Below are 11,545 nucleotides of genomic sequence, written 5' to 3' on the forward strand. Positions count from 1 at the left end.
CAATGCTGAATTTCTGTTGAACTTTCTGTGACTCCTCTGTGCTTTTTCACATAATAGAATAAAACAATGGCAATCTTTTTCAAGTAAACCAGATCGCTCCATCAGACAAAAAAAACAATTATATGTGCAATCACTTTGTTTCAACAATGCAAAGAAAGTTCCGTCTTTGCAAAAGATAACTAATATTTGGTTACAAAAAAATGCTTATTGTGGCTGCAATTAACCTGTTTTGCAAAGAATATCTTGTGCAACCTGTGAACTCCATAAAACAAGTTCACATATTTGGCAATAAAGAGTTTTACACTGCAGATCATTTTAAAACAACTACAACGTGCAAACTGTGCAAACTATGCAACACAAAACAGACTTGGTGCAGATGTGTGTGAGCCATGGAGTTGTATCAGGATTAGTGGCTGCAATGAAGTTGCTTCCCACTACTAATCAATTTTTTTTGTAGAGGGGCGTGTCCCACAGTTTAAAAAAATACTGCTATAAACACTCAATTGCATATTCCGGAACACTTTAATGTTCCAGAATTTTCACGGATTTCTACGACTTCGGAATGGAGCGATCAAAGCCCAGCTTGAGAACTCTCAGGTGCCAGTTCACTTATTCAGACTCCAGCTTTAGAGGAACAGGCACACACGTAGTCAGAAACGTCTTCAGCGGTCTTCAGTCATCATGGGCATCGTCTTTGGAAAGCTCGTCAAAGGTCTGGAGAAGGAGATCTTCCCCAGAGTAGTGAAGAGAAAAATAACAGAAAACAATCAAAACCCACTAAAGAAAAGCCGGCGACTGGACCCCATCCACTGTGACAATGAGTCACCGTCCACCTCAGGGGACACTAGTAAGCTTCATGACCATGTTTTAGGTAATAAACAACTAGCCTTAACTATTATTCATGCTGTAAACAACAAGCTATTTAAGAGACGTCGTATGACGGCCTGTCTTGTCTTTTAGTTTGAGAGACGTTTTTGTTGTGACTCAGTAAACTGTGTTTTTTTCCTCTCATCTGTAGAAACCAGAAACACACCTGAAGAGGCTCTGAGCAAGAGGAGCGCTAACAGGAATGCCGTCGCCGATGACGGCCCAGTTGAGACCAAGAAGAGGACATTGGACATGTTTCAGGCCAGGTACGAGGAGCAGGAGAAACTTGGCGAAGGAGGATTCGGCTGCGTGTTTGCCGGCCACCGCAAAGCAGACAATCTGAATGTAAGCGTTACTCCCATGCTCTTACACACACACACACACACACACACACACACAGTACAGTGAGGAAATGTAACCATCTGATAATCTTGTGTGTATCTCGTAGGTCGCTATTAAGCACATCCGCCAAGAGGACGTTTTTAAACACAGGGATAATACCGGGAAGCAGATCCCCATGGAGGTCGCCGTCATGCTGAAACTGGCGGGTGAAACGGAGCGGCCCTCGGCACCCATTGACCTGCTGGACTGGTACGATCTGGACCAGGAGCTGATCCTGGTGCTGGAGAGACCGATGCCGGCCGTAGACCTCCACGACTACATTAAAGCTAAAGGAGGCTACTTGATGGAGAAGGACGCCAAGGTGAGCAGCTGCAGTCAACTGGAAAACATGTTTGAAAGCATTCACCTCTCTGATTCCTTCATCTCTCTCTTTGTGTTTGTCAGGTTATACTGAGACAGGTGGTGGATGCAGCCATTGACCTCCAGCAGAGACACATCTTCCACCGGGACATTAAAGTGAATAATCTCCTTATCGAGACCAGCAATAAGAAGGCGCCTCGAGTTCGCATCATCGATTTTGGCGTGAGCTGCTTCAGCGCCGAAGGAGACGCTTTTCGAAACTTCGAAGGTAAGTCCAGTTTCGCGCCCGCTCTTCACGAACTTTCCCCATCAAACAAAGCTCCTCACTGTCTCTTTTTTGTAATCATGTCTGTATATTTTAGGTACTCACTTCCCCCCAGAGTGGCACAGTCAGCACGAGTACAAAGCCGGACCCACCACTGTCTACCAGATCGGAGGGGTCCTGTACGACATGCTTCACCAGCAGTCGTTTGGGCAGGAGAATCTGTATCAGCAGCGGAGGATCAACTGGAGGTTCTCCGAAAGTACGAAAAACACACGCAAAACATGTCGGCGGTCAACAATCGCTTCATTTGAGTTCACGTCGCGACGGATCGCCGTCACCATCACCCATTCTCTTCTCCTTCTGTCTCTCCAGATTGCAGAGATTTCTTCAAGTCGTGCTTCCAAACGGACCCGGATCGCCGCCTCACCCTGCAGCAGCTGAGGAATCACCTATGGTTGAGATAGTATCACACACACACACACACACACACACACACACACATTTACATTGAAACATGACTATACACACATACATTTAAACGGATTTGGAACATATGTGATATATGTGATAGAACGTATGTCATATGTGTGACATATGTGATCTATATATGATATATGTGGAATATGGAACATAGGTGATGTATGGAACATCTGGAACATATGTGATGAATGGAACATCTGGAACATATTTGATGTATGGGACATCTGGAACATATGTGGAGAATGGAACATCTGGAACATATGTAATGTATAGAACATCTGGAACATGTGATGTATGGAACATCTGGAACATATGTGATGTATGGGACATCTGGAACATATGTGATGTATGGGACATCTGGAACATATGTGATGTATGGGACATCTGGAACATATGTGATGTATGGAACATCTGGAACATATGTGGACTATGGGACATCTGGAACATGTATGATATATGTGGAATATGGCACATATGTGATGTATGGAACATCTGGAACATATGTGGACTATGGGACATCTGGAACATATGTGATGTATGAAACATCTGGAACATGTATGATATATGTGGAATATGGCACATATGTGATGTATGAAACATCTGGAACATGTATGATATATGTGGAATATGGCACATATGTGATGTATGGAACATCTGGACCATATGTGGAGTATGGAACATCTGTGATGTATGGAACATATGTGATGTATGGAACATCTGGAACATATGTGATATATGTGGAATATGGCACATATGTGATGTATGCGCTCTGGTGGCAGGTGGGACATTTGGTTGTCGCGGCCTGGTCGTCCCAGGAGAGGGGATCTCTCTTTGAATTGCCTCTCCCGAGATTTCTTCCCGTTTCGGGGAGTTTTTTCTCGTTTTCATAGAGAGCTCGGGCCGGGTCAGGAGATACTGCTGCTTTAAAAAAATAATAAAATCCCAAAATTCATCTTTCGACTACAGAGGATCATTATACAGTTTTTGTAATTATATTTTGACTTTAATAGGGTTGTTGTGTGCTCGTGCAGTGTGTTGAAACTCTGGACTAAACACAGCGTTCAACCGCAATTAATGATGAAGTTTCACCCATTTACTGTCACTTTTTTGCCTCTTTTATGCTGGTGAAAACTGCAAACGAAGACAATACAAACATTCAGTCTACATGCTTAACATTTCACGGTAGTAAATATAATATACATGGCATATTTATACATTACAGCACTCACGACATCGCCTCTACGATGCTTCCCTCGTGGATTTCGAGCAGATTCTCATATTACTTGAAATAAACAACCAATAATTAAACCAAATTGAAGTAGAAAATGCCGTAAAGGCAACACAAAGGTTTTTAAACCCAAATGCAAATCGATGATATTGACAGTAAATATCTTGAGGGAATTTGTGTTTGTATATGAAATAAAGTTTTGATTGCTTTTCAGACAGAATGATAGGCCTGGTTTAAAATGTTTACTCGCTTCCTCTTTCAGAAAAACACATTTTACCTTCAATAATAACAACAACTTTCAAAGTAAATGAACAAGGTGCTTATATGGGAAACATGACTATATTGTAATATAAAGTTAGGCCATTAAAAGCATAACAAACTGAATTCATTCTAAATTAAACATTCAATGCCTTTTTCACTAAATACATGAAAGCGCCTGAAGTGCAAAAGTCGAAAGGAGCGGATTTCAGGCTTTTGCACACTCAAAGTACAGCTTTTCATATTTCTTGACATTTGGGGACGTTTTACAGATTAATTAAAATTATCCAGCAAGTTTGGGGATGTTTCAGCAAACTGTCCTTGGCTGTATCCAGCGAGTTTACAATTGATGGGACAAAACTAAATATCTGATTGTGTTTGATTTGATGAAACCTTCAGGGTTTATTTCAGGTGCTCAAGTACATGAAAGTTAAAAAAAAATGGTGGAAAATCTAAATAGGCAGACTTTCGTGGTTATTGAGGATTTATTTTTTTTAAACATATGGAACTCGTCAATCTGAGTGAGAGGCGTGGGCTTTCCAAAATCTTCCCAAAAAATTTTGGCCATTTAGTTGCAGCCGCAAGTTGGTCACTTCTGGGTTGGGTAAACGCAGCTAGCTACTGCTCCATTAAAAAAAGTAATGAAAAAGGGAAACATTCAACTAAAAAATAAAAAAAGGAAAATTGGACTCTGCTGTAAAAACCTGCGTAAAATGGCTTTTTAAAAAAAAAGGCTTTTTGTGTTTTGACCAATCACAGAAAAGCACGTTGCCTTCAAACACAACTTTCATGTCTGTCCTGCAGGTGTCGCTGTTGAATCGAGATTATACCGTCATGAGAGAATATATATTTAAACAATAAGAAAAGTAGCGTTAAAGAGAATCTAAGTAACACGTTGCATGACTGAGATCATGTCTTTAGACAAACTAAATGACATGGCGACATGAAAATGGCACCACCACACGATGCATGACTCGGCACTTTTACGGCTTTAATGAGTTTGATTACTAGCATTGTGTTGAGTTTTGGGCAGATGTAGGATGTGAGGCAGAGTGACGTCCCATTTGTTGCCGGGTGGGAGGAGGAGATGTCTTGTTTTACAGCCAAACTCGCAGCTCCTTCTTCTACAAAGAGGCCCTGACTAATGCAGCGTCGATGAGTCTGCATTAAATGAGCATTACATCTAAATCTGGTCACCTGAATTCATGGTCGGACTCTGCTGGTTGCCTGGGAAAGGAAATAACATCAGAGCACTTTGGATATCCGCAACACATTTCGTGGCAATCCATCCAAATATTTCAGTAAAAATACAAAACCTGTAGGTGGCAATTGAGGAAATAACTCAGGAGTGGTTGAGATATTTCATCCTGACCCACAGAAAACAAACCGAAAGACACAAATCTTTCTGCATTCACTCCTCAAAGTGTTTGACTTTTTAATAAAAAAGGAGGACATTTTAATAGTTTGTGATAAAGTCAGCAAGATGACCGAGAAGACTCAGTATGAAGTATCGTATGCTTCTCCACATAGTACTTTATTCGCTGTGTGAATGTATTTAGTGGATAACCTCCATCTTTACTAAGAAACGGTGCACACACATACACAATTTACTGTAGCGCTTCACCTGGGTTGATATTAAAGAATCACATATACAACTTTGTCTGCGTGTCACCTCCGTTGGCAGGTGATTCAGGCCGGATGTAATTCCCATAGCCGCTCCGTCCTCTCCTGTTAATTAGATAATGCTTCACTTCTGCTGGCATCACACACTTGATGAACGCAGTCCTGGGAGATTACTTCTCCAGAGCAGCAGACAGGCTGGATTACCTAGACAAATTAATGGCCCTATAATTTGATTTCCTTGGGATTGCAATGTCTAAGCGACTCCAGCGGAGAGGAAGGCTCTCGGTCTGAATCAGCCCCGCCGCACGGCGACGTTAGCTAATCGCATCTGCATGCTAAAGAGCCGACTGGGAAACAAAAGGCTGCGCACAGGTAGGAAATTATAAATAGTTTCAAAGAGGAACTGATGTGTGTGTGTGTGTGGGGGGGGGGGGGGGGGGACCAGTGGGTTCAGGGGTACGGCCCACTGCTTTCACTTCGAAGAACACAGTGAAGTCAGCACGTAAAGGTTTTTTCGGCACGTGTATATGTTCAAAAGCTTTACGGTAAGATCGGATTTCAAAATAAGAGCAAATTTCCAGTGAATGCAAACTGTATTCCAAGAACATTTTGTATGCCTATACAAAAATATGACAACTTATGCCGACCGCATGCCACCTTGGAAGGTACCTCTTCCAATATTAGGACATTCTGATTTTGAATTTCAAAATAAAAGCTCTAGAAAATCATATCCACGAGACAATGTGTCTCCAATTTCTGATTTAGATTTGAAAGGAAATGGTCGATAGTTCCAAACTAATTCCACTTCAGATTAATAGTAGACCACCTCAAGGGGTCCCTCAATGACAATGGGGATGTTTGTTTAGATGACTCAGGGCAACAATGTGCCATGATGGTATTAAAACACCAAGGTTTTGCATAGTACAAGAATTCTGTGCGTGTGTGCAAAAAAACACAAAGTGCTCCACAACTTCACTTCCATCTGCTTTGTGTGATGCGGCCCTGAGAAGGTGCACACAATGCAGGAAACGTCCTCACTTTGGTCCCTCTGCCCCGTGACGTCAAATTGAAACGGGTCCCTTTGCTTCATATCAGATGTGTGCACTTTGCTTGCGGTGCATTGGTTGCACAAAATAAAAGCCCCACGTATGTATGCGTGTTTATGTATTTCCCATAATGCCGAACAGACTACGGGTACAGTTACATGATAAAGAACTTATGTTGCGTTTTGCTGCTTCACAGTGCTAATAAAAGTTGTAATGGCAGCTCCACCACTTGCACAAGTCCCAATGGCATGTAATTAAACTGTCTCATCGGGGAACCCTCGGCCTAATGAGCCTCTCACATTTCAACAAGTAAACTGCTGCTGCGGAACAGTTGTGGGCTCAGGCAACCGTTCCCGATCCATTCTCTGGGGTGGCTCTGTGAATGAAAGTTTTGCAATTAAATTGCAAATAATGTGACTTCTCCAAAGCCCAATTCATTTCTTTCTGTGTGTGTGTGCGTGCGTGCGTGTGTGTGTGTGTGTGTGTGTGTGTGTGTGTGTTCTGTGTGACTGATAGTGTGGCTCCGAGTGACTGACGCCGAGTGACGGCCAATCAGGGAAGCAGCTCTGCCTGTCCAGGACGTCCCATTTGTGCTGACGGCGGCGATTCGATCGGCTCCTGCACGGGATCGTTTTTGCACGCCGCCCACGTACCGATGCACTCACACACACACGCACGCACACACACACACAAACGATGGCGTGTCAACTCCTAAAACAGACTCGCAAAGTGGTTGTGCTTCTTATGTAACAACAACAGTACCTTGTGTAAGCATTTAGTAGCGGCCATTTATACTGAAGTGTGCACAAAAACAAAAAGAAGCTTTAATTCTCACGGCAATGCAATTGATTTGGAAGTGAGAGGTCATATTTATCACAGCGAGCGCGCCGCTGTAAGTGTTATTATGCAATGATTACATTTCCAGTGCCTCAAACGGGCAGCGACCCATCAGGGGCTCGGTTCCACATCGTATGTGGATGACTCATCACGCGTGATCTGCTTCCTCTCTCATCCGCTGTGGGGCTTTGTGATAGCTACGACGGTATCAAAGTCGCTTTTTTAGCTTTTTTTTATTCCCAAACATACCAGACACTGTTTCACAGAATATCAGCGATGTAATTCAAGGTCCTGTAAGTTCATCCTGCTCCGTCTCTCTCTGACAGACGCCTGAATGGGGGAAAACACCCAAAAAAGCAGGTTTTCTTCTCAGACTTGTCTTGGACGGCTTATATGAACGAGTACATCACAGCTGTGTTATCGTTGAGCGCTCCATCATCAGCCGGTGACCATCGAGCCTCTTCATCCCGGCACACCGTGTGCTCTGCGCCCCTCCCAGAGCACACGGTGTGCCGGGATGAAGAGGCTCTGGTGACGCTGCCCACTCTCCTGCGGTTCAAAAAACACTGTGGCCGTTTGATCTCGGCACGCTCCCCAAAGCCAACAAACTATCCCGCCATTTTGCCGACGAGGCAACCGGGAAGAGCCGAATGAATTTCATGTGATATGCCATTAAATTCTTCTTCTTTTTTTTATGACATTGATTACCTGCCGCCTTCTTTACGCTCTTCTTTACTTCTTTACTATGATTACAAGACGTGTTTACAGTTCATTACAATCCTTCCTCAGTTGTTTCGTGGCGTTTTTCCCGTAACGCTGGTCGACTCTTCTTGCCGACAACTATTGGAGAGGCTCAGGGTGTCGGGAGAGAACTGGGAACGCCGCCGCGAACCCTCCTCGATACTCCAGATACAGACGGAGAGGAAGAAGAGGAGCGAAGAGGAGCAAAGAAAAGCTGCCTTCAGAGCGCCAGTGGACATGAAAGGAACTCGGGGGGGGGGGTCTTTGGTTGGAGAATGTTCACAGATTAAAGCAGCTAGAAAGCGCATGCAATAGTTGGAGGGGCTTGGCGTGCGGCTGCCTGTTGGAGATTCGCTCTGGTTGGTTTGTGCATTATTCAATTTTTTTTTTAGCCAAACGAGGGCCGCGAACACAACACTGCCTCTCGTACCTTATTAAGCAATAAAGTACCAAGAGGCAGTGCTGTATCGTCAATAATGTACTGTTCAAGGACCCGAGCGCTTCAATATCAAAGTTTACACGAAACGTGTAAGGGAGACACCCCGTGACTTACTCTCAACCAATCAGAATGCTCGATTTGATCGACCCGTATTACATGTTGATTGATCACTTGACGTCTTCTTCACAGGGACTATGATTATGAGACACGCGCTTACAGTTCATTTCAATCCCTCTTATGGCGTTTTTTTTTTTTTGTCCCTAACACTGGTTGACTTCTTTGTTTCTTCACAGAATATATTGTTGGCGTTTTTTGAAGAAGACTCTGAACAGCGCTTCGAGCGTAAGAGAGCTACGAGCGCGGCCCTGGCACCGCGCTCGTAGCTCAGGTGCCAGGGCCTCGCGTTTAATATTGTAATATTTACTTGGATATGATAAACAATGTCGCCCGCAGTAAGTAAGAAACTCTCAGCTGTCTGCTGCATCATCGCCCTCCAGCCAAGCTGCCTCCTTATTCAGGTTTTTATGTAGCGATATGAGGACGTATCGGACATATAACTCATCATTTTAATATAAAATATTCATCATGTCAGGTGTAAGGTGAGGAGAACATGCAGTTGGAATATATAAACAAATGACTTAAGGTTACGGACAGAGAAGTCTCCAAGATATGGAGAAGAAAAAAAAAAGCATCCATCGTCCACATTAACTTACGTCCTACATGGTTTTGATAAAAAATAAATGAACGATGTTTTACTTCTTCCTTTGCTTCCGACAGAGAGCGGTAAGGATTCACGCGGACACTAGAGGTCCTCTTCAGGTAAACACAAACAGGTCATACGGAGAGTTAAACAAACCACGGATGCATCTCTTGTGAGGCTAATCTCATCACGCTGTATATGAAAAGCTATTTGTCTTCCATTTTTTGACAGTTTTATTCAGGATGGAAATGAATTTCTGCCCTGATGGAATGAAGATAAAAATCCGGCTGAATTTCCAAGTCAAACAACAGCTGTGAGGATTAATAAACTTACCGAGAGGTTGTCGATGTTATCTCCACTAACAGTGGTTGACGTTATATATCTGCTTCAGCACTTTACCTCAGCTACACTCCACACCGTCACGACGTGTCAGAGGGAAATATTCTGCTTTCTTTCATCTTTTTTTAAGTAAGATCAGCTCGTAAGATGGAACATATTGTTACATCTATAACTATGCAACACAATAAAGAGGCTGAAATCATCTGCACCTCAAACATACAGCACGTTTATGCATAAATTATGATCATCTAATTATGTAATACACACAATAAATACAACACTCTGAAAGGGGCCACTCTGCACAATGAGGCCTGTTTTAAAAAACACATTCATCAACCTGCAACTTCCACCATGTAGAATGTGATTATGTTTTTGATTTAAAATGGTACTTAAATTGAAGTAGATAGATGTATATTATAGGGGAAATTTGTTAAATATAAACAAATTTCTTTTGTGCATTGTGTTACCTTAGAATAAGTAACTTAGATCTAAATATATATCTAAATATTTAGCGGGTCCTCTTCACCTAGTCGGTTGCCATTTTTCTACAGAAGCCCAGAATGGACAAACCAAGAAAGAAAAAAAGAAAGAGACATTTGTGTTTTCACGTTTTCTCGCAGGCCACCGTAGTTGTGGCTCACCACTAGATGGCACTAAACCCTGCGCACCGTTAAAGGACGTGCGATTCTTCCCCAACCAAAACGGACATTTTATGTGATTTGCATTTCACATTTACATTAAAAATGCATCTTCTCTGATGAATGAAGTAACCATGAACAATAAAAAGGAATTTAGAAACGACAAATCTGTGAGAATATTTAATTCCTCTTTAATCATTTTTCCCCCCTCAAGTACGCTGAAGCCGAATCTCTCTCCATTTAATGTTCCCACTTCCCTCTATTATGCTATCAGATGAGAAGCTAATAGGAAACTCCCTCCTGATTCACACCATTCTTATCGAGTATGCTAATGCTACCGCTCTCCTCCCTCACCCACAGGGGAGTCAATTACCAATTAGCAGCTTTATAAACCCAGTAAGATGCACCTGTAGCAGGCTGCCTCCAGAGCTCACTGTGATGTAAACACACAACCATCTTCCCCAAACTTCAGCAGAATTAAGACTCCATTCATTCGATGGGATCTCCCAATAATGCTAGTGGTGAAGCCCAGCTGTACTGTCACTATAAATAGAGAACACTGTTGTCGTCGTCGCGGCAGTTCTCTTCAATAACTTCCCTCGAAAAAAAAAAAGACAAAGAAGACGAAGGATTTTGAGCTTGTTCAAAAGCAATAAAATAGTAATGCTTCCTAAGACGCGTCCTTAGTCAAGTGCAGCCTCACAGTTTCAAACCAACGGACGGAAATGTGTACGTCTGACACGTCGGCGGACACATTTTGAGGTGAGACCTTCTGGGACTGAGATTAAAGCTCATCTTTCGGATACTCGGCACATATTTCTCACAGCGAGAAAACTCTGTGAATCCTCAATGTTTGTATCACCGCCGTACATTGAACATTACATTACAGCATCTCCCTTGGCTCTTTTGGATTTTTGGACCCGAAAGACAAGGCGTTAGTAAAGGCAGTGGAAACCCCAACACTATATATGTATATTAAAAAAAACAAGAAAATACCCAAAAGAACATACTATTCTTGCTAAGCTTCCTGGAGAATTGGTCTGTCACAAACGCATTCCTGCATTATGTCACTGAAAAGCAGCGCGGTGAATATCTTTCCCAATATGTGAGGGGAAGAGAGGATTTCCATTAGCAGGCCGCGATAACGTCGCGTAAAAAATAAAAGGAACTCGGCCAGCTGGCAGGAGACGAGCGCCAGTCTCTTCTGTGTCTCCCGCTCTCCCTCGCTCTCCTCCGAGGTGGACCGTTCAATCAGCCTCCATTAGTAAATTAGATGTTATCTCCTCCGACTGGATCGATAAATTATCACGTAACAAGATGTCGGGCCTGGATTTGCATTACCGCTCCTGACAGCATGTGACAAACTAATTATTTCTGAAGGA

At 42.9% G+C, this 11,545-nt stretch overlaps 1 protein-coding gene and 1 long non-coding RNA gene across 3 annotated transcripts; both read left to right on the forward strand.

Annotated features, from left to right (window-relative positions):
- The first annotated feature begins 452 nt into the window (after nt 1-452).
- LOC137785970 (serine/threonine-protein kinase pim-2-like) lies at nt 453-3,266 on the forward strand. 2 transcript variants are annotated; one of them, XM_068577549.1, is made up of 6 exons: nt 453-847; nt 1,019-1,212; nt 1,316-1,570; nt 1,654-1,837; nt 1,932-2,093; nt 2,207-3,266. In XM_068577549.1, exons 1-6 carry the CDS (start codon nt 682-684, stop codon nt 2,296-2,298), a joined length of 1,053 nt encoding a protein of 350 aa, XP_068433650.1. In that variant the 5' UTR covers nt 453-681; the 3' UTR covers nt 2,299-3,266. The 2 variants fall into 2 exon arrangements, with proteins under 2 accessions (XP_068433650.1, XP_068433649.1); XM_068577548.1 differs by having other exon boundaries at nt 455-871.
- A 5,044-nt stretch (nt 3,267-8,310) lies between these two features.
- LOC137786106 (uncharacterized) lies at nt 8,311-9,548 on the forward strand. The gene is made up of 2 exons (XR_011077553.1): nt 8,311-9,305; nt 9,418-9,548. It is a non-coding gene; the product is annotated as an uncharacterized lncRNA (long non-coding RNA).
- The last annotated feature ends 1,997 nt before the right edge of the window (nt 9,549-11,545 follow it).

This window comes from Clinocottus analis, unplaced genomic scaffold (assembly GCF_023055335.1).
Source record: "Clinocottus analis isolate CAN_PGR_092001 unplaced genomic scaffold, fCliAna1.0.p SCAF_15, whole genome shotgun sequence".
In the NCBI taxonomy this organism is placed as follows: domain Eukaryota; kingdom Metazoa; phylum Chordata; class Actinopteri; order Perciformes; family Cottidae; genus Clinocottus; species Clinocottus analis.